This window comes from Rhincodon typus, chromosome 29 (assembly GCF_021869965.1).
Source record: "Rhincodon typus isolate 14 chromosome 29, sRhiTyp1.1, whole genome shotgun sequence".
Classification (NCBI taxonomy): Eukaryota; Metazoa; Chordata; class Chondrichthyes; order Orectolobiformes; family Rhincodontidae; genus Rhincodon; species Rhincodon typus.
The window spans coordinates 12816942-12841280 of NC_063360.1; the positions used below are offsets into that span (position 1 = coordinate 12816942).

The 24339-nt window shown below is 38.9% G+C and overlaps 1 protein-coding gene across 1 annotated transcript in view; it reads left to right on the forward strand.

Annotated features, from left to right (window-relative positions):
• Positions 1 to 725: 725 nt before the first annotated feature.
• tmem259 (transmembrane protein 259) overlaps positions 726 to 24339 on the forward strand; it is a 59939-nt gene continuing 36325 nt past the window's right edge. The window contains exons 1-3 of the mRNA XM_048613900.1: positions 726 to 1216; positions 19159 to 19410; positions 23545 to 23733. Coding sequence (XP_048469857.1) covers positions 1037 to 1216; positions 19159 to 19410; positions 23545 to 23733 — 621 coding nt within the window. The 5' untranslated portion in view covers positions 726 to 1036. The remainder of the gene's footprint in view (positions 1217 to 19158; positions 19411 to 23544; positions 23734 to 24339) is intronic.

Genomic DNA, 24339 nt, shown 5'->3' on the forward strand with positions numbered 1-24339 from the left:
TTCACGACGGGGAGGTGTAGTTGTTTAGTGCGAACCCAGTGTAGGTGTTCTGCAAAGCGGTCCCTAAGCCTCCGCTTGGTTTCCCCGATGTAGAGGAAGCCTCGTCTACAGTCGTGAACCATTTCAACTCCCGCTCCCATTCCTCAGATGACATGTCCATCCTGGGCCTCCTACAGTGCCACAACGATGCCACCCAAAGGTTGCAGGAACAGCAACTCATATTCCGCTTGGGAACCCTGCAGCCCAATGGTATCAATGTGGATTTCACAAGCTTCAAAATCTCCCCTTCCCCCACCGCATCTCAAAACCAGTCCAGCTCGTCCCCGCCTCCCTAACCTGTTCTTCCTCCCACCTATCCCCTGCTCCCACCTCAAGCCCCACCCCCATCTCCTACCTACTAACCATATCCCGCCCCCTTGACCTGTCCGTCCTCCCTGGACTGGCCTATCCCCTCCCTAACTCCCCACCTTAACTCACCTTTACTGGCTCCGTCCCCGCCTCGTTGACCTGTTATTCTCCTCTCCAACTATCTTTTCCTCTATCCGCCTCCCCCTCGCTCCCTATTTATTTCAGAATCCCCTCCCCCATTTCTGAAGAAGGGTCCAGACCCGAAACGTCAGCTTTCCGGCTCCTCTGATGATGCTTGGCCTGCTGTGTTCATCCAGCTCTACAGCTTGTTATCGCTTGGGTTCATAATAGAGTCGTGTGTATGCGCGTGATGTGTAGTAGCTCCTCCCAACCGCCAACGGCAGTATGATGAAGAGTTGTAACGGGGTCCCGTAGTGAGTCCTCCTATCTGGTGGGGGCGCTATGATTGGGAGTCGGAATGGGTGCCGTGAACGCGGTGCGGAGTGGGAAACGGTGTGTCTGGGCAGGAGGGAGTAGAGAACACGGCCAAGGAGGGGGAAAAACTGTGAAAATTGACTCGGCTGTGCGACGAATGACTTCTTTGACGTAACCTTGTTCGGACAAAAACTCAAAAGCTTTCTATTTCGAAATTTAAAAGAAACCCGCGCGTTCGCTGGAGTTGAGGAAAATGTCGGAAAATCAGCCCAACAACCCGAACCGGGTGAGAAACAACAACCTGAACCCGAACCCGCTCATCAATGTCCGGGACCGGCTCTTCCACGCACTCTTCTTCAAGATGGCCGTAACATACGCCAGGGTGTTCCCCCCATCTTTCCGCAGAATGTTTGAGTTCTTCGTGTTGTTGAAGGTTAATATTGTTATCTTTAATTTTGAGGGGTATCGCTGGGAAAGGGATAGGAGGCCCCTGGCTCGAGATGAGGTTGGTGGGGGGCGGGAGTTGCGCAGAGAACTGCGCATGTGCACCCTTCGTGCCCTGGTTTGGGATTGTTACCTCCTTTATTTAATATGTTCCCTTGTATATTTAACTTTACGGTCACACGCACGGTAGCGTTTGTAAGGCCACTAGATTTTGATTGCAAAACGTTTGCAGGAAGTTGTTTGGGGAATGCATTATGTATACCCAATAATCAAGTTGTTATCCTTGTCTCCATGTTACCTAACATCAGTAAAAGTTCTATACCTTTGATTACGAACCAACTACTTCTAGTTGCAATCTGTCATCAGCCTTCCCTTCAAATGAATAATCCTTCCATCTTTACACACAACCAGCACTTCAATTTCTTTTTTTTTCGTCTCTAAAGTTCTTAAACATGTCACCTCTCAACTCTTTTTCTAAAATCCCATGTTGAAATCTCTTCATATCAGGGTTCAGCCTCATGAAGGTAAAATCTCAGACACGTAGTGGTGACAAAAAGTAACTAATCTATCCTTCTATACCGTTATGTAGCCTTTAGCATGATTAACCATACTATTCTCCAATGCATCTCCATTGTTATCCAAATGGGTGATTGAGAGTGCACTTGCCAGGTTCATTCATATCCATTAAATTCTTTGGCTAGGAAGGTAATATGCATTACCTTTTCCTTATTTTCCCATGTAGGAGTATGCTGACTTCTTGTATCTGGTCTGCCCGACAGTGCTGTCATTGGTAATTGTCAATATCTGGTATTACTCTTGAAGCCTTCCTAGTCCTCATTTACATACTGCTCCTTGGTGATATCCAAAAATGTTGTCACTTGTCATGTGCAAACCTACGACACCTAACTTTGCCTGACCATTCTCTCTCAAACCCTTCATAAATCATATAGTACAGGAGAGTCCCTTTGGCCAATTAAGTCTGTGCTGCCAAAGAATGTGCTTCTACCTATAGTAGTCCCACTTTACCACACTAGGCCCATAGCCTTGAATATTACGACAATTCAATTATTTATTTATCCAAGTACTTGTTAAAGATTGTGAGGTTACCTGCCTCAAATACCCTCCCTGGCAGTTCATTCCAGACCCCACCACCCTCTGGGTGGAAAACGTTTTCTTCAAATCCCTTCCGACCTCCATGTATGTGCCCCCTGTTCTTGACCCTTCCAATAAAGGGAGCAGTTGCTGTCTGTCCACTCTATCCATGAACCTTATAATGTCATACACCTCAAATCAGGTTCTTCCCCAACGTCCCTGCTCCAAAGAAAACCAACCCAAGCTTATCCAGCTTCTCTTCATTGCTGAAATACTCCATCCCAGACAACATTCTAGTGAATTTCCTCTGCACCCACTCCAGTGCAATCACATCCTATAGTGTGGTGACCAAAACTGCACACAGTACTCCAGCTGTGACATAATCAAAGTTCTGTACAGCTCCAACATAACCGGCCACTTTCAGGGATCTATGGACAGTACTTCAAGATCCTCTGTTCTTCTGAGCTCCTTGTTGTCACTGACACTAAATTGTCAGACTGATTCTGATATCCAGTACTATAGATATGTGCAGAAATATTTCCCATCTAGGTATTGAGAAGACTGAAGTCCACATTGATACCATTGGGCCGCAGGGTTCCCAAGCGGAATATGAGGTGCTGTTTACCAGCATGGTTTCACATTTGACCCTGAGATGACCATCAAGCCACACATTTGCATTATCAGTGAGACACAGTCTTGAGTATATTTAGTAATCCAGTATCCATTGCTCTTTGAGGTGGGGAAAGCATTCCAAAGATCAACAGCTGTCATGAGAGAGGAATTATTTAAAATCTGTCTTAAATGGTGGACCCCATTATTCTGTTGTCGCTGAATCTGGATTCCCCCACGAGAGAAACACTCCTAAAACCCACATCCATGTCTTTGTTACCTCTGGATTGACTGTTGCAATACTGTCGCAGCTGACTGTCTTCATTCTCTAACTCTGCCCATTTTCTAACTCACATCAGCTCCTGTACTTCCAAAAACCCTGTGCTCTCGGACTTGTATCAGCTTCTGCTTAAGCAATGCTTTGATTTTTAAATTCTTATGCGTGTTTTCAACTCCCTCTGTGACCTCACCTCTCTCTGTCACTGTAATTTCATCAAGCTCCACAACCCTCAATTTTCTGCGCTGTGCTAATTCTGGCCTCTTGTGCATCCCAGATTTTAATTTTTCAGCATTGGTGGCTATGACTTGCTGCCAAGGCCTTAAAACTGGTTGCCTCTTAAAACCTCATTTGCTCTTTCTTACTTTTAGATTCTCCTCAAACCCCATTTCTTTGAACAAACTGCCCTACTATCCCCCCCTGTGTGGCTTGATGTCAATTTTTGTTTATAACAATCCTGTGAAGCACCTTGGGAACTTTTATTACCTTATAGACACTGCAAGTTGTTACGTGGATGGTTATTGGTCAGGCTGAGCATGTTGATTGCTTATTTGCATTCAATAAAAAAACTGCAAAAATCCAAAGCAAAATACAATTACTGTAAATGTGAGTTTTAAAACTGGAAGAAAAGTATTTAGATTCTTGAGAAGCATTTAATTGTGGCATTAGTTCTTCCAGTTCTGAAAATTTGTTTGGGTCTTTAAATTTCTCATTTGGCTAAAGGTACACAATATGGATAGGTATTACACAGGATGAAAAGTGAACTATGAATATCAAAAAAGTGTACTACCAGCACAACAACTTAGTGCTTTATCAATGAAATGATGCAGCACATTAGAGGTGTGCAAGTAATTATAGTCAAAAAAAATAGACTGTACTAAGAGAAACAATGGAAGAAATAGAAGAGACTGTAGACATCTTTCTCTAAAGCTGTCTGGCTGCTGCTGGTAAAATATTAAATAGGAAGGGATTAGTTTAAAAATGGAGGCAGCAATAGACTAATTAATGGGCACCCTCTGGTGCGAAAGTAGCTGGAAAATTATGCCAATTTTGTTCCTTTCTAGAACTTTACAGTGGAACTTGTTTAAAAAAAAAAGAAAACACCTTCAAGAGCAGACAGATATACCCTTGCTCTGCAGTTGTCTCTCCTTAAATTGCAAATGATAAAACAGATCCTTTAAACTGATGTTTTGCTGAAGTTATACAAAACATCGACTTACCTTTCTTTCCGAGTCTTGGTTATTTATTGACTAACTTCTGACAAAATGCAAATGTAACCATCCACATGGAAATATTTCAGCTTAGAGTAGTTAATAATTTATTGCATTCAGATCCTGTTGCATTTTTGTTAGCCTGGAAGTCAAACTATTTCAATAAGTTAACAGATTTATTGTCACTCGATTAGACCACGAGCCGCATGAATAGAATAGACCATTCAACCTACGGAGTCTGCTTTATTCAGCAAGATCATTGTTGACTTGATAATCCTTAACCCCAGTTTCCTGTTTTATCTTCATAACTCTCGATTCCCTTATTTATTTGAAATCTGTCTATCTTGGCCTCGAATGTACTTACTGACCCAACCTCGATAGCCCTTTTGTGGTAAAGAATTTCACAAACTCACTACTCTCTGTGAGGAAACAAAAAATCACCTCATCAATGTCTTAAATAGATGACCCCTACCCTGATATTATGTCCTTTGTTCTTAGAACACCCCTCCCCGCGGCCCCCCCCCCCCCAAGCCCCCACAATGGGAACCAACTTCTCTGCATCTACCCTGTCAAGCCCCCTAAGAATCATATATGTTGCAAGTGATCTATTTGCATTCATCTAAACTCTAATGAGTACAAACTCATGCCCTCCTCATAAAATCCCTCCACATCCCGGGATAAACCTAGGCAACTTTACCTGCAGTACCAGATGAGAGGACCAAAACAGCATTCCATCTGTGCCCTAGCTAGTGCATTTTATAAATTTAGCAAGACCTTCATATTTTTTATGCCCTATCCCCTTTGAAATAAAAGCTAACATTCTGTTTGCTTTATGTGCCGTAGCTTTCTGCTTTCTCCATTTAAGTAATTGTCAGCTGTTCTACACTTCCTGCCGAAGTGCATAACTTCACATTTTTCCATATTATATTCCAGCTGCCAAGTTTTTTTTCCCCACTCACTCCATTGTCATCCTTAGTACCTGCCTTCCCACCTTTGTGTCATTTGCAAACTTAGTGCATTCACTTCCATCATCCAAGTCATTTATATATTCTAAATAGTTGTAGCCCAGCGCAGATCACTGTGGCACTCCATTATTATAGGTTGCCATGCTGAAAATATCCCTTTATGTCAACGCTTTGTCTTCTCTTAGTTACCCAATTTTCTATCCATGCTAACCGCAACACCATGGGCTGTCAAGTTAAGTAGCTGTAAATACAGTACCTTACTGAACACCTTTTGGAAATCCAAATATACTGCATCTACTGCATTCCCAAGGCTTAAGCGGCTGTGGGCCAAGTGCTGAAAATGGAATTAGAATGTTTAGGTGGTTGTTTTTGATTGGTACAGACTTGGGCCAGTGTGTCTGTTCTGCTTCTTAGCTCCTCAAAGAACTGTAATAAATCTGTCAGGCATGATTTCCCCTTCTTGATGACTCTTCTTGACTATAAACTGTATTGCTAATCTGGTGTGAGTTTCACCCACTTTACAGTGGAAGCAGATCTTTTGTGACAACCTATTTTTGTAACAAGTATTAACAATAATACTGTTTTTTAAAATTTGGATTTATGACACATTGCTGGGCTCAGAATATAGGGAGCTGAGCAATAAAAGTGCAAGTTTTGTTACCCAATACTAACCTTCAGTGGCCTTGATGAATAAAGAGAGGTGTCTTTTTGGCACATTATGGAAATTATTAAAATTTACTGTGAATTACGATTATGTCCATATTATGTTGTCTTGTGTGCCATCTCACCTTTGCATTTTCCCATTTACCGTTGTTTAATTTGCTAATGCTTGTTACATTTAGTTTCGTACATGGTTTTAATTTCACTTTCCCTCTGTTTCACTTGCTGATCTGGGTCACCATTTTTCCACTAATCACCCTTATTGCAACATTTGGGACAATTTTTATATTCAAGATTTCTGTTCCATTTGTCTTGTCCTCAATGGTCAACATGAAATAAGCAGAAATTTGAGTGTGATTTGAGCAATACTTTAGTTATATACATGTGTGCGAGTATCCTGTATGGTTTTATAACATGATATTTAATTTGAAATAATCCAGTGTTTAGCATATTGAAACTTTTTCTGCCATTATAACTGGGAAGAACTGCCTTTCCTTACTTCATTTTGTAGGTTGAATAAATGTCCTAACTTCTGAGCACTTCGACGTGTCAGCAAAGTATACTTTTGTGCCTTCTCTGATTCATAAAGCAAGGGAAAAACAAAATGATTCGAGACAGGAACAACAAACTATTCGAAGTAACCGTGGCAATACTTTGAATAAGACTGGCACGGACTTTGGACTGTACAGGTGAACCTGTGAATTAGGAGCAGGGGTTAGCTGTTGGCTTTTTGAGCCTTCTTCGCCATTCAATTACATCATGGCATAATTGATTACTCCACATTCATATCTACCACAATAGTCTTTCACCCCCTTATTTATCAAGTAACTGTCTCTACCTTAAAGATATTACAAGACTCTGCTTCTATCACGTTTTGAAGAAGAGCATTCCAAAGACACTGAAATCCTTGTGAGAAAAATAATTCACCTAATCTCTGTCTGACATGGACAACTCTTGTTTTTAAATAGTGACCCCTAGTTCTGGATTCTTCCACAAGAGGAAACAGCCTCTCCACATCCACTCTGTTAAGACCTCTCAGGATCTTTCATGTTTCAATCAAGTCATCTCCTGCTCTCTCAACTCCAGCAGATGTAATTTTAGCCTGTTATCATAAGACACCGCACCTGTTCCAAGTAATTGCCTAGTTAACCTTCTTTGAACTGCTTCCAGTGCATTTACATCCTTCCTTATTTAAGGAAAACAATACTGTACGTAGTACTCCAGGTGTGGTCTCACCAATGCCCTGCATAACTGAAGCATAATTGCTTTGTATTCAATATCCTTCAAGAAAAAGGTGCCTGTCCTCCATCTTTTCTTGCTCCAGCCGTCCCTGACTCAATCAGCGATAGTCTGAAAGGAAGCAGGCGCTAAACAACTTGCTTCACAAACTGAATTAATGCTGTCTACCCCCACCCTCATCTCTCATTCAATTCCTGTTCGGGTGGTGGGGGAGGCGAGTTAAATTACACCCTGTGGATCTATGTTTGCTTAATTGGTGATTCTGTTTATCATCCTAAGAACTTTGAGTGTAATACAGCTCCCACAGCTGTGAGGGCACTCAGCTGACAGTGGAAGAGTATGCCGTAAATTCATTAGAACTGTATGCATTATTTCTATTTTGCCTTTTTCTAAAGTCTGACCTCATCACAGTTCCCTGTTAATTGACTAAGCAAAATAGTTTACACTGTTCAAAAAGACAAAAATGAATTAGCAATTTTGATTTGGTGCAGATGGTGATACCCTTTAGAGATGTGCTAAATTAATCCGATTTTTAGATAAAGGGTTTATTTATCAATAGAAATTACATTTGCCTCTTTTTTTTTTTTTTCCTGAGGTGTTTTTATGACGTTCAATGATGATTTCACAATCACCATCACTGAACTTAGCTTTTAATTCCAGGTTTTATTAATTGAATTGCTGTTGTGGGATTTTAACCTGTGTTCTCAGAGCATTAGCCCAGGCGTCTGGTTTATTAGCCCACTGACATTACCACTATACCATCATTCTCCCTTTTAGCTTAATATTGACAGGAATGTGCAGCACCAGGAAAGATCATTTAAATCATCTGACCAGTTTGAGTCCAGCAAATATATTTTATTGTAATCACTATGGATATAGGAATGCATGACTAGAATAATGACAGATGAATACAGCATGTTGCAGTCAGGTGTAAAGAAAGCATCTCTGAGACAGATCAATTTTCTCCATTCACTTTCTCTCACTCCATAATTTACATACGCTTGTTTGCTGTACTTCCTGTAGCCCCTTAGAGGCCAAACTGGAGATTGGTTTTCTGAGTGATGTTATAACTGACAGGATGTGTGATTTCTGAATTATATCATTAGAGACAAGGGGCAAATGTAACGGTTTAAACAGCCATCTCTAGTTCTGAGTGAAGCTCATTATTTCTGTACCTGAGGGACCTGGCTTATAAAATGAGGCTGATCTATTAAATGTTTCAAGAGAAGCATCTGTGTTGACAGGATTTCCCTAGTTAGTGCCTGTACTTATTTTCAGAATTTACATGGAACATTTTTAAAGGCAGGTAATTTCCTTTGAAATATTAACACGTGGATCAATGGACTAGAGACAGACAAGTTCATTCCTTTGTCTGAAATTTTATGGGAACTGTCCTCCGTGTCTTCAATTTCAATGACTTGTTGAATTTTTAAGATAGCAGGAACATGGGATCAGAGGAGTTGTTGGTCTTTTCTCAAAGAGCATGCAATGATTTAGGAGATTTCCCATGGGATCTTCCATTATGTATCTGCAATGTAACCTCCTGAGGCTGTTTGTGTAGAAGTGAACTGAGACGAAGGGATCATTTGGTTGAACATGGCTCTCTGCCTGAATTTCCACATTTGAGATACCTCCTCTATGACCAAACATTTGATCATCTGATCTAATATCTCCTATTTTGGGTCACTGTGAAACTTTGTTTTATAATTTTCCTATATGCAATTTGGTGATGTTGCTTTGTATTAAAGGCACTAGATGAACAGAAGTTGTTGATTTTTCTTTCTGACCATTTCTAATCAAGAATCAATCATATCTCTCTGTTACCTTCAATATATGAACTGCATTTACTTCTTGGGAACCAGAATCAGACACCGTACTCGCGGAATGATCTAACCTGAGCATTGAGCCGTTCTTTTAATTCATATTCTACTGTTTTAAGCATGTTTCAATATTCTTTTGGCTTTGTCAGTTTGGTTTTGTGCGTTGTGTGTTGTGTTTTCTACACCATTTTGATTTCAGCACCATTTGTGGAATATTGTGATGCTTGCTTTGTGACCTATGGACTAGGTTTCACCTTTGAGTATTACACCTGTTCTAAACACTCGCATAATATAATTTTGACTCTCTCTTTGTTTGAGATCCCAGTTATGGCATTACCTACGGATTTGAGTAACTTGCAATAAATTTTTGAATCCAAGTCATTCATTTATGTTGAAACCATAGTTTTCTTAACAACTGTTCCCAGGGCCTTGCAACTGAAGTCACTTTTGTATCCGCACATGCATGCATACACACCAGTTTTCCCCCTCCACTCCTGTGCACAATCTCCTTATCTCTTTCAATAAACAACTGTTCTTTTTCGCTGTTCTTCACCAAGTTTCTCATCCATTCTCTAAATATACCCTGAATCCCTTCAGTTTTGGGCTTGCTTTCCCAAATGCCTTTGGGAAGTCAATATACTATTATGCCTTACTGAGATAGTGTGCTTGAAATCAGGCCTCACTGTTCAGAGTTGTCACAAAAGTTAAGTATTATAAAAGTGTGCAAAATTCCCTAGTTTACCTGAATTTTAGACCGGGGGTTGACAAAGTACAGACCAGGGCTTCTGTACTTAACAATAAAGACTATGATGAATAGACTCCAGGGGCAAGTAAACAATCATGAACTCTACTTGTTCAAGCTGTTAACCCCTTATAAACTACCCCTCTACACATGCATACAAAAACTAAAATGGGAGCTATGTGCTAAAGGAAAGACTGGGAAAGCAGTTCAATTTATCCCTATCTACAGGGTCTGCTGACATAATTTGTGTGCTGACAGAATGCTGCTTCTCAATGTTCCTTCTGCAAGTACTTTTACCTGTTTGCAGGAGGTACAGGGCGACTGGTTCCTACTTATCAAGGTCTTTGACATATCAATTTAAAAGTCAACTTACAGAAAAAGTTCAGGCTTGAGCTGTTTTTCAATGTAGAGCAAAAGTAGTTCCTTATTCTCCACAAATCTGATGTTTTTTGCCAAAAGATTCACACTCCCAAGCTGTTCAAAGACTTGAGCCAGTCACGTTGTTGGCAGGTGAAAGGCCTTTGTCATCAATAACTGGTCACTAGTCCACAGACCAATCAGCTTGTTGCCAGCCAAAACTCTATTCAGACACATCCCTTGGCTGTGGCTCATCTGTAAGCTAGACTTCCACTGCTTATCCAATAAGCGGAAATGTAAACAGTACTTCCAATGAATGTGAAATTATTTGCTTTTGAAAAAAGTTCAACAATCATTTGGTTTTTTTAATCAATTATTTGTTGAATGAAATGCAAAATCAAAAATACAGAAGAATAAAAAGATACAGCCTTTACAGTGCATCATTTCGTAGCGGATTCTACCGTCTGTTCACACTATCACTTTCTCAAGAGAGGCCTGAGAGGTTTGTCAGACATTAACTGTTTTAAAATAAGCAGTCTGTCATTTAAGACAGAGGTGAGAAGGAATTTTTTCTTCGGTTTACTGGTGTTTGCAGTTGTCTTTCTTCATGAGCAGTGGATACTGAGTCATTGAATATGTTCAAGGATGAATTAGACAGATTTTTGATTGCCAGGGGAGCCAAAGGTTATGTGGGTGCAAGTAGGAATGTGGAATGAAGGCTACAGTCAGATCAGCCATGAGCTGATTGAGTGGCAGAGCAGGTTGAATGGCCCATCCACGCTGCTTTTTCTTACATTTTCATATGTTCATGGAGTGAAAATTACATGCCGGCTATGCCCTGAAGCTAAATGATTTCTTTCAGGGCATACCACTTAATCAAACCTGTTGACTATTTTTTCCTCATTATTGGGCCAGGATGAGGTATTTCACATTGGGATCGCTTGTTCTAGTTTCTAATTCCTTGCCCTCTTTTTCACAACGCTGGTGCACTGTAGCATTTACTGTAACCATACTGGTATTCATTGTGTACTGAAGAAATTGAGAGCTGAGAAAGAAATCACACTGCAGTTCAGTTCTGCTGTTTAACTGTGACAAGCTACATTTGACCTTGGAATTTGTTCTGATGTGTCTAGTAAATACTGTCTGTACTACTTGCTGATAAGTTGGTGTCTCCTACTTTAATTTTATAGATATTTCTACTTCTTTCCTCACTTCACCAATGTATATCTTTTAAAGTGCATAAACAACTAATTTCTCAATATTGGTATCTGTACTGTGGCGGGAACAAAAAACAATAGCTGTGTTGCTTTCTAGATTTATGAAAACAGCCCACATGGCACTGAATCACCTATGCGATTAATTTTTAGTTTTGAGCAACTTGTAGTTTAAAATAGTTATTTAATTAGATCTTGAGTGCTGAGTGGAGACCATTTAGTGATTTTCATTTTTACTGAAATGGGTTGCGCCATTCTACCCTTGATTCAACTTTGCATTTGTTTTATGTATATGTAATATAACATGTTTTTCTCTCCATTTTTGGATTCTGTTGATATTCCTATAACTTTAGTACTTTTCAGTTTTAAAAAAAGGTACACCTATTAGTTTGTGTTGTGTCCACACATGCTGCGTGACCTGTGTTCAAAGTATTACTGTTTTTGGCAAAGTCGTTTTCATACTGGTGTTGTGAAGCACATTTGAGAAGTTCTACCATGTTAACATGTTAAATAATTACAAGTTGTCTTTCCCTATTTCCAGTGCTTACAGTATTTTTGCTTTCTGTTCATATAACTCACAGGAATACAAGGAAAATTTTACACTCAAATTACAAGAGACACAAATAGGCATAAAGTTAGGCAAGAGGTCTGAAGGAAAGAAGATTGTGTTCTATTACAGCATCAATAGCGAAGCTTTGCAGCAGTGTCAAAGGACTGTTAAGGATGGCATAGAACCATGATGTGTTGCTGAGGGGAAGTTCAAACTAATTCTCAGGTTAGGAAACAACTGCTAAACGTCCAGGGGTGATGTCCTTATTAATATTGAAATAGATAAGTAATGTCATTTTGGATAGTTTAGGAAATCTCAAAATTAATGAGTCTTTTGGTCCAGGTGAGTGATCATTTTAATACGATTATCTTTTTGTGTTGTGATTATTCCCATCGTGACTGTATTGTGCCTTTAAGAAAGATTTGTTCTGTGCTGTTTCTTTTGCAAAGGGATGTTGCCACAGTGCTGAAATGTCTGCTTCAGAAACAGTGGGTAATCAGCTTTGAGCTCCATGTGTTTTTTTTAACTTAGACAAAAGAAGCATGAGTGCGTCGAGTCAGGCTCTCTCAGACCCAGAGTTTTAGTTGTGCTATCAATTGGCCTTTAGAGTTGGCTTTAGAAGCTGATAGGTACAGCTGACTCTCTGTTGCAGCAAAAAGCTTGAGTTATCTCTCCCCACCTAGTTTGTTTTTGGTGTTCTCTACTCCTGGACTGAAGGAGATGTGTATGGGAGGAAAATCTGTTCTGCTGAATTTTCCTTTGCTAAAGGTGTGTTTATGGGATGTTGCTATTTGGAACAGTTGATGATTAGTTGTTAAATAATATATTGTTTTATTAAGTATTTAAATAGAGTTAAAGTTATATAAAGTTTTGGCAAAGACCTGTAGCTCAGCTTGTGGATGAGGTTGTTGACTTGCTCACTGAGCTGGCTCGTTTTTGTTCAGACTTTTCTTCATGCTAGGTGACATCATCAGTGGAGCCTTCGATGAAGCGATGTTATTCTACTCTGCTTAGAATCTATACTGTTCAGTCCGTTATGGTGAGTACTGTCATTTCTGGGTTTGATCTGTATGGGGTCCAATTCTATATGTTTGTTGATTTGAAGTATGGGTGGAGAACCATGCCTCTAGGAATTCCCGTGTGTGTCTATGTTTGGCTTGTATACAGAAAAGCAACCCATACAGATCAAATCTTCATCGTCCACAAACAAAGCTGCATTAGGACACTATTTAAATGGGCTAGGACACACTGCAACACTTTAGACCTACACCGGGAAGTGGAAGAACACCTATACAAGATCCTTGCTTTAAACAGAAATCCCTACAACTTCATCCACAGATGTCTACAAAACAGACAACAACAGGAGGACACGGTACGACCTAACACACTGACCACACTGCCCTACATCAAGAACATATCGGAACTGACAACAAGACTCCTAAGACTATGAGGAATCATGGTGACCCACAAGCCCATAGCCACTCTACAACAAACACTAAGTAGGATTAAAGACCCATTCCCACAACATGCAGAACAAACGTGGTTTACAAAATACCATGCAACAACCGCCACAAACGTTACATCGGACAGACAGGAAGGAAACTAGCCATCAGAATACATGAACATCAGCTAGCAGCAAAACGGCACGACGAACTCTCCTCAATATCTGTACTTTCAGGCAACGAAGGCCGTCAATTTAAATGGAACAAAGTAACCATAGTAGCCCAAGCCAAACATAAACACACACGGGAATTCCTAGAGGCATGGTTCTCCACCCATACTTCAATCAACAAACATAGAATTGGACCCCATATACAGACCCATAAAGATCAAAACCGGAAATGACTGTACTCACCGTAACGGACCGGACAGTATAAATTCCAAGCGGAGTAGAATAACATTGTTTCATCGGAGGCTCCGCTGATGATGTCATCTAGCATGGTGTCGAAACAAGCCACTCTGCGAGCAAGTCAACCACCTCAGAGTTAAAGTTATGCCAATTGTTCTTTTTTGTTTGTGTTTTAACTGTGTTGTAAGAATAAAGTGTGTTTTGCATAAAGCCTAGTAATGGACCAATCAAATTATATCTAGAACACAGTGCCTTTAATAAAATAAAAGTTAGGGGCTAGGCTATCTCCTTGACATATTTTGAGCGGTTTGGTCTGGTCCATAACACTAATTTCACATTTTAATATCTTTAATGATGTTATGAAATGTCACTATTTTGCTTGTGTCATTCGTGCTCTTGATTTTTGTTACTTTAGTGACTTTAATAAAATATGTAATAATTTAATAATTCCTCCTGTTGTGCTGTTCAAGGTAGGTAGGGTGGTTTAAGGAGAAATGTGTTGGGATAAGTAATGCACAGAAAATGGTTCTTTATGGAGCAGAGAATATTAAGAAGTGTTCTGATAGAGGTGATCAGAAACACAAAAACTTTAGATAGCGTACATAAGGAGAAATCATTCCCGGTGACAGTTAGCAAACCAACAACGCAGGTTTAAAGTGATCAATAGACAAAAAAAAAGGGATGACATGAAACTTTATTCTACACAGCACATTGTTCTGATCTGGAATTTACTGCTTGAAAGGGTTGTATAATCAGGTTCAGTTATAACATTCTCAAAGAGAATTGGATAAATTGTGAAAGGGAGCTGGAATTAATTGGATAACTTTACGAAGAGGCTGGTGGAGATACGATAAGCTGACTTGCTTTCCGTGCTGAAGGATTGAATGAGGCAGTAATTAATTACGTTACAGCGAATCTTTATTCCTAAACCTCCATAAAATTTGATTGCCCCAGATCAGTCAGTCTGTTTGGTGAGAGGATTGTGCAGATTGACAATTGTTTGTATAAATTTCATGATTGTTTCAATCTAGTATTTGGTGAGCTGTTTTCTGTTTTAAAAAAAGATTGCAGCAAGATGAACAAAACACATGCTGTTTGCAGTATCTTTAAGAATCTTACATCTACGAAGTTCGACTCACTTTGGTATACACCGAAAAGTTGAGGCTTAGCTAGGTCGTTTTAGATAATAGCATGTTTCCAGAGGAGTGGCATTGACATTGACGAATTACATGGAGCTGTGAAAATATTACTTGCGGCATTATGCACGTTACAGTACTGATAAATACTTGGCAAAACAACGATACTGTTCACCAATCTTGTGGACTTTTGCCCTTTAAAACCTAATCTTCTATGCAATTAAGCTTTCAAATGTAATGTATTCTAGTAGCATGTGGTTATATGTACTCTGCTCGTGAAGATAATCGCATAACTCGGTGAAATACTTGTTGCCGGTAAGGTTGAGTATTCCTGCTTGGCTGGACAGCTTGCTTATGATGCAGACTGATGCCAGCAGCATACGTTCAATTCGCAGGCTAGCTGAGATTACTATTAAAGACTGTCCTTCTCAACATTCCCTCAACTGACATATGGTGTCCTACAGGTTAAACCACCACCAGTCCTTTTCCTCTTCCCCCTTCCCTGCAATCTCTCTCTGTCTGACCTCACACTCATGCGAGAACAACCCTATGGTTTGATATGAGTATGGCGACTATAGATGGCATCTATTCCTATGTTTACTTAGGTTTCATAATTCTCTGTCATAATATCTACTATCTAATTGTAGATTTGAAATTAAATGTTATGACATTTTTGAGCATGTTAAGAAATCAGAGATGTGCTTGGTTCCAAAACAGGAAAAAGTGCCTGAACATAAATAACATGGTACCTTCTTCTTCATATTGTAAAGAAATGCTCACATGACACTGTACTGTGTCCCATATCCACCAATTTTCCTGTTCCTCTACTCCATACAAATGGCTGTACAAATGTTCTACAGATAGCTAAAATGTTAGTTAGGGTAGTAAGTGGGAATCCCAAATTTTTGATTACAATTTGTAACATTTTAATTGGATACATTGATGTAATTAATCTTGGGATTCATGACCTCTTCAGTGCTGCTGAAAAATCTATGGTTTCCTTAAAGGGGAAGTATAGGACATGAATATTTTCCACCATGGATATATAGATGGTTTCAATGAAATTGAAAATGTTTTCTAAGTATAATGATATGTGGTGTTATTTCAATTTGGGCACTTCAATTGGTGACATATGAAAGGGAAGGGAGCTTGTAATGAGTTGAACATAATGTGTTAGCACTTCAAAAAGCAATGCCATTGGAGACCACCCATTACCAGTATAATCTTAATGCAGAACAGGAAAACTTAGGATAACTTTCATGTCACAAAAAAAATTAAGTTGAAACAAGAACTCTTGGGGTGCACTAATGAACACTTAAATGTTTACTTTAAGATGCCAAGTGGCACAAGTAGGTAATTATATAAGAAAGTGTTTACTTCCTGCAGTTTTATCTTAACTATTTCTTTCTCCTGAACTATTCAGTACATAACTTTGTAATGGATGGAGTTCTGCTAAAATATTCCCATCCGGTTCAGGTTAAGTATATACTGACATTTTGCTGACCCTCTTGGAAAGTGGATGTTTGATCAGAAACATGTCTATGAACTTTACTGAATTTTTTCTGGATTCCAAAATAGATCTATTTCCTGTTTCTGTAGCCTTGCCAAAAATCAATGCATTTTTGAAGATTGAGCACTGTGTCCTATTGTAATTGTGCAATGTTCAAATGTGCACATTGTGATCTAACTTAGCTTGATCCTTTGAGTGTCCCATTGCTGGAATGATGCCAGGAGTGAGAGTTAACTACAGAAACATTGTCCATAGAACAAATAGCTCTCTCCCATTGATTTACCTTAAACTGTGCTTTTTGGTGGAAATGTCTTTTTGAAAACTACATTTGCATTTTCCGATGCTCTTAAAACTTGCCTGAAAATTTGCTTCTGTGTCTATTTATGCTCCTTTTAAATTTCTGTTGAGTAGCAGGCTCTGATGTCTGTTACAGGTGGTTGTTAGTGTTAAGATGACAGACCTGATGCAATTTATTTTTATGGAATACATCCAGTTTCAGATTTGTGGACCATGTTTATCAGGATAAATTCCTTTGGGTATATTTCTTAAGTCTCTTTGTTTGCAGTTGTTCCAGTTAGTGATGACTGCACTTTGAGTAATTTGTATTGGTTATTTTTCAAGATGGGGCCTAGATTTTGCAATAAGTTTGCAACTTCTTCATGCTGTAAAATTCTGTTTCTGATTCTGTTTGTTTTCTCCTTCGTTAAAGCAGACTGTTAAAATTGATTTTCAGTGTACCTAGTCGAATCCATTTTTGAGTTGCTGTAACAGGTTGACATCCAGCAGACATTGCAAATTTATATGAAATGGCAACATGTCTAAAACTGAATATTTCATGTCATGGACAATATTCAAATTAGCAGGTGGGCACATCACTAGTGATAGAAAGTTTCCTAATATCCTGTAAGGTTTCAACTACCAAAACTTAGAACCTTTCATCTAGTTAATGTGAAGATTGCAATTTTTTTTTTCCCCTCTTGAGTTGAAGGTGTTAATGTTGGGTTCATTTCCACAACAAAATGGGTGGTTGCAAGATCTGGCACTTGTAGTTGATTTATCTTGGGTTTTCAAATAGATGCTAATTCATAGATTGTTAGGCAATTTCCTTTGCAGGTCACAGAATGAGTCCACCAGTTTCAGCATTAAACATACCAAAATGTCTGCAATTGTACCTTTCTGTGCATCTTTACTAAAATTCCTTCTCAAACTGTCTGTCTCGATAGAGCTATCTCAGTCGTACTGGGGGGCAAGTCTTAAATTCAGCAGCATTTGTAAGAATCTGACTACTCTTCTGCGTCAATATTTCTCAGTCCTACCTGAAGAGAGTTCCAAATGCATTATTCCATTATCCATAGCTGTGGTACTGCAGCTGCTCTGAAAGCTTGAGGCTGCGCACATTAGTTTTGTATAGGAACCTCCCAGCTTGAGGCTGGACTAGAATTGTACCTATGTCTTTAAGGTGAAAGACTTGTTGTCTAAGTCTGCATTCCTTCCATTAGAAGGTTGCGGATATATCCCCTGAGATTGTGACATGTCCATCATCATCTACTGTTTATTGATCCTCCTTAGTTGAGCCTTGCTGTCTTGGTTCATTTAGTGTTGGCAATAGGTTCCATTTGAGAACACTTTGGTTTAATGAAGATATTTGGAAGGACTTTATTTCTCCAAGTACAAATGAAAAGAAAATTCCACTTAAACTTTGTGCGAGCCCAACAAGACTGTATTTGCTGTCTATATTTATTTAACCTGAGACTGGCAATTTCCTTGAGGAACTGCACTTGTTTGACATACCCACAAGGGCATGGTTAGGAAATTTTAGGATTCTGCTCCAGCAGAAATGGAAGACCAGATATGTCTCGTTCATGGTAGTGTGTTTCTTGGGAGTTATCTTTCCATAGACTTGCTGATCTTGGCTAATTTGTTTATAAAACTGAGAAGAAAGGTGGTTCTACCTAATTTCATGGTGTTTTGCCATTGTCTATCACATACTGGAGCCACTGCCAGTATTGAAGGGGCTAGATGTAGTCCAAATACCACAGCACCGATGAAATGTATAATCTGTTTATTCTGGATGGTGTTGAGGGTTGCAGCTCTAGCCATAAAAGGCGAGTACTAAATATTTCTTCACACTCTCAATTGGTAGATTACAGAGTGACCTTTTGCGGTCAGCAGGTGCAGTGTTCATTGCAAATTACCAGGCCTTCTACCTTGCTTCAATCCATTGTCGTAATGTGATGTGTTCAGTGAATCCTCTAGTTAATAATAACTTCCAGCTCAAGTTCATTTCATTTCTCACACTGACAGAGATCACCATGAAAGTCCCACTTTCTCAATCTTGCCTTGGTGACCCTCAGGTTAAACTCACCATGAGTTATCTCAGTCTAAAGACATAGAAGTCTGGGATAGTGGCAACTTTACCTTTCCTTTAGTAACATCCAGGGTATCAATAGTGGGTACTTTGCAGTGATAATTTGGATTTTTGTCTTAATTGAGATGATCAATATTATTTATTCTGTAGGAATTCTTGTTCTGAAATATAATGGGAAATAGATGGCACCCCTGACAGAGAAACCTCTGTTGTGTGGTTTTATTGTAGTGCATAGATTTAGATATGTATGTTTTCTAAACCTACCCTATTCCCCAAAGAAACTGCGTGCTTGCTATTCATAAGAATATTAATTGTGTATTTTTCTTTTCCAGGCTCTCTTTGTCCTTTTTATTTTGGCCTATATTCACATTGCCTTTTCTCGCTCTCCAATCAATTGCTTGGAGCACGTCCGCGAAAAATGGCCAAGAGATGGGATCCTCCGTGTAGAAATCCAACGCAATTCTAGTCGTGCCCCCATTTTCCTTCAGTTCTACGAATCAGAAAATTTTGCTGGTATGGTAAAGGAGCCAACAGAAGATGAAGAAGAGCTGTCAGTAGAAATGTTTGATAACAGCTCTATACAGGTGAGATTGCAATGCCAAGACAGGCATAATAAATACAGAATTGTTTTAGATTCACCTTGGGTGAAAACATCTGTTTGAAGTTCTCATTATTTTAAAAATGTCAATTTAAGTTTTTGTGCTGCAGCTTTGCAGTGACTCAGGAACTAAATACAGAGGTGAAAAGAAAAATTTTCATATTTAGAGGAAGGTGGGGATATAGTAACACAGTAGTATCAGCAGTTATAGATGTATACAAATTACAACACATTTTGAGAGTACATAAATGCTTTTCTTAAACCCCTGAAGCTGTCGAGCGTTTGTTGAGCCCCACTTACTTGAATTCAGTTTATGGATAGTTGGTGAGGTGATGCAGTTTCCACAAAGTGAAAAAAAAAGTAAAAACCAAGGCTATTTTAAAAATACACCTTTTTTCATTTGGCTTGCTGATGCTCAAATATCCTAGCTCATAGTAGGATGTTAAATAAGGAAAAGGTAAAGGAGCAAATAATATATCCCAGAAGTGTGAACGTTCCATTGTGGAGATTCTGAAATGTGAAGCGGTACATCTAGTGAAATGTACAGATGAAAGGAAGGGAACCAATGCTTGCCTATGGGATGCATGCATAGAAAGTAAGTCTTCTCTCAGGCTGTTGTCAGGATAAATCTAGTTTTTAACCATTGCACCTGTTTGATTTCTATTTTGTAGTATCAGTTTTGGATAAATGTTTCACTTTACAAAATTTACCATCTTCAGGGTTGAGAAAATCTGGATGTGAGAAAATTTGAAACACGTCCTAATTCAGGAAGAGGAATTTATTTTCAGATGTGATATAATTGCACAGGCTGTTTAAAGTATTTGTGCCATTAAAAACTAGGGAAGAGATCACTCTCAAAATCCACTTGTGTAACTTGCTACGTTCATCCTCCATTTTCTGCCATTGCTGTGTAGTCACCATCACCAGTATTTCATCTTGATGTTAATAGTACGAACTGCCCCCTATTTTTCACTGTTGAATTAGGAAAATTTCACACGTATATTTACTGAGGCATTACTAATAAAACTCCTTCTAGGTGCTATTGTATTATATTATTGTATTTTATTATTATATTATACCCTGTATTAAGAGGTGAAGTAAATTTGTTTGGCTTGATTTGGCATTTAGGTTATTGCTGACCATCTGTTGCATCAGTAGCACATGATTGGCAAAAGTACTTTAAATGGAAAGCAGAAAAGATATGTATTTGCTTGATTTTATTGAACATAATTATTTTTAAATTCTAAGTAGAAATATAATTAGAAGGGCTGTAATATTTTAGTTTATGCATCCATATTTGTAACAAGTCCAAGTTTTAAGATTAATTTACACGGTAAATATCACACGGAATCTGAGACTATTTGAAGCAGAAGCTATCTGAACTGTGTAGGTCACTGCTTTATCTTGAGGGCAGCTCAGTAGTTTGGCTTACAAGCTGGGTCTGAATGTGTTTCAGTCACCTACCAGTTCGATAATCAAATCTTCAGTTTATTCTCAGAACCGGAACCAAACTACATAGTTCTGAATATTAATTTAGTGGTTGCTGTATCTGTATACTTGTATATTTGTGTACATGTCCATCAGTGTGTGTATGTATAAATTTCTGGATTAAAATGAACGTGAAAAATAGTTTGTTTTAATGATTGCCAAGTTAAGTATAAAGGAAACTTGTGTATAATAGCCTTCCCCAACCTTGCATCATCTCATATACTTTCAAATTCTGCCTTTAACTTCAGCCCACCTTTAATAATTTGTTTGCCCACTCTGCTGCTCTCTTTTGGAACCCTCTTCTTCCCTTTTTTTTTTAGAAAAAAGACTTGAACTCATTGACTGCCCACATTTTAACAGTCTTGATTTCCCCCTTTTCTGTAGCTCCGTCTAATGTTAGTTGTGGGTAACCCTTAGAATTTATAATAATCACATTAGCGAGCATTTAGAAAAGAATGGGATAATTAAGCCTAGTCAGCATGTATTTGTTTATAAATATAACACTTAGCAAACCTGAACATTTTTGAAGAAATTACCATTTGGATATAGGAAATGTTGCATATATAGTGTTTGGATGACATTCCAAAGATTCTTTGAATGCAAAATCAAACATATAATATCAGTCAATAGACAGCAGCATGGATAGAAGTTTATTTGATGGCAAGAAACAACTTGTTTACGTTAATGAGGTTTGCTCATTTTACAGAAGCATTGGGATTCAATGACAATGAGGCAATTCAAAATTGTTGCTGTAAATTAAAAGGGAAAAATTGGAAAATTTTCTTTTCATGGCCAGTTGTTGAAATGTGAAAGCTTTGCTATAGAGAGGTGTTGGGAGGACCTTGCTGTAGCAAGATAGATAATGGGGATCAGTTGGATATGGTAAATCTAGACTTCCAGAAGACATTTGACAAGGTGCTGCATAAAAGTCTGATCCAGAAGGTTAGATCCAGAAGGGCTAAGCGTAGAGTATTGGCTTGGATAGAGGATCAGCTGTCTGGCAGAAAGTAGAGGGTTGGGGTAAATGGATCATTCTCTGGGTGGTGAACTGTAACTAGTGGGGTGTCACAGGGTTCAGTTCTCAGACCTCAACTATTTGCAACCTATATAAATGATCTGTGAGCAGAGACTGAGCATAATGTAGCAAAATTCATGGATCATATTAATGTAAGTGGAAAAGCAGGCTGTGATGAGGAGATAGCCTATGACTATCCATCGGTAAATTCTATGAGAATGGGCCAGAATCTGGCAGAGGGAGTTTAATGTGGATGAGTGCAAGGTTGTCCATTTTTGGCTGGAAAAATAAAAGGACAGCTTATTATTTAAATTCAAAGTGTGTCAGTGCAGAGGAATCTGGGCATCTTAGTGCATGAATGGCAGACAGTAGGTCTACAGTTACAGCATATAATAAGAGAAGCAAGTGGAATCCTGGTATTTATTGCAAAATGACTGGATTATAAAAGTAAAGAAGTGTGGTTACAATTATATAAGGTGTTGGTGAGACCGCACATAGTGTTGTGTCCAGTTTTGGTCGTCTTACTTGAAGGATTTGGTAGCGCTGGAGGCAGTTCAGAGGAGGGTCACCAGATTAATTTCAGAAATGAAAGGGTTGTTGTACAAGAAATAGTTGAATAGCTTGGGCTTGTGTTTGTTGGAGTTCAGAAGAATGAAAGGAGATCGGATTGCTAAAGGGCATTGATAAGGTGGACGTTGAACAGATGTTTCCTCTTGTGGGACAGTCTTGAACAAGAGATCATAGATATAGAGTGAGAGGAGGTAGGCTCAAAACTGAAATGAGGAGAAACTGCTGTGAATCTGTGGAGCTCACTGCCTCAGGGTACAGTGGAAGCAGAATCGATCAACAAATTCAACAAAGAAATAGATACGTTTCTGATGAAAGTGGGATAAAGAGCTGTGGGAAGCAGGCAGGAAAGTGGAGTTGAGACCAGGATAAAACCATTCATCATCTAGTTTTGTTCACTGTTTCATCTTTGCTGTCTTTTCCTTTGAACCATCATTCCTGCATTTGAGGAACACTGAAAATAGAAATTGACATCTACAGTCAGGGGTACTGTAAGTCAGTTTTTGGAATGTCAGTCAATTGGAGGACCAACGTTTCTCTTTAAAGATGCTATTTGTGCTTTTACAGAAAAAGCTTGGAACAAGCTTAAACTTCGTAATAGGGTTTCCTACCTGTTTTTCATGTCCTGAAAAACAGGCAGCAGTTATGAATTCTTTCAACAGCTGGGCAAGTCTTGACTGGCAGTCCAGATGCAGTAAGACTTGGGGCAACAAACAAAATGGTGCGAGAGGAGCTTCTGCAAATGATCCATGGTTATAATAAAAACATACTAGATTAATAAATATGATAGTAATTCGTATTGATAGTAATTTGTATTCAGGTTTTGCGTGTGCAGAAATGTGCTTATACCTGTGTCAGTGTTGATTTGTAAATACTGGAGCCTTCCTAGTTTCTAGAAAGATTATATTTAATTCAGAAATTATGGAAGGTTCACTCAGCAATGTTAATTTGTTTCCATGTTCAATACTGACTAATCTGCTATGCATTTTCTTCTTTGAAAAAAAATTCATGCCTAACCTTTTTTTTTTGCTTTTCTGCTCCTTTTCACAGTTTGAACTCGACATTGAACCCAAAGTGTTCTTAAAGCCCTCACTTGGAAACAAAGCAGAAGTTGTAACGCAGGTGGTACATAATGATAGCCAGGGGCTCTCGTTCACTGAGGCACCTAGTAAAGGTATGCAGCCTCTGCAGGAAACAGTCTCCGAGTTTGAGATGCTAACAAGAGCAGGTAAAATTTTAGTGATATAAAAGCTCTTCTTTCCCCCTTCTTGTCAACCTGCTTCCAACATCTCTCAAACTCTACACTTGGGTAGGACCCTTATTTGTTCATCTTGGAGATGTTTAATTGCTAACCGCACTCCTAAATTTTCGTGAAATACTGCCTGAATGTTGATCGTTATTTGAGTTGAGAAGAAAATTGCCTTAATTTAGAAGTGTGAAATAACTACTTGTTTTGAAAAAAGAAAATTTCTTCAGCTTCAAAAAATAGCTAATGCAAAACTCATTAATTGCTTGCCACAGTTGTACAGCTGTTCACAAGTTCTGCTAGTTTACTGCATTTGCTTTTGAACACTAACTAGTATCTAAACCTCTGCCTTTCAAAGTTTAAAACTAACGTTGTTGATTAATCTGTTAAAACACAGCGTTTTTTCAAACTTATATTTTGTTGTTATTAGTCTTATGCAAAGAATTGGTATTCTTACAAAACAAACATACCTTAGTTCCGGGCAGAGGGTAATACTACTTGCCACATATTTGAGACAACAAGGTGCAGGGCTGGATGAACACAGCAGGCCAAGCAGCATCATAGGAGCAGAGAGGCTGACGTTTCGGGCCTAGACCCTT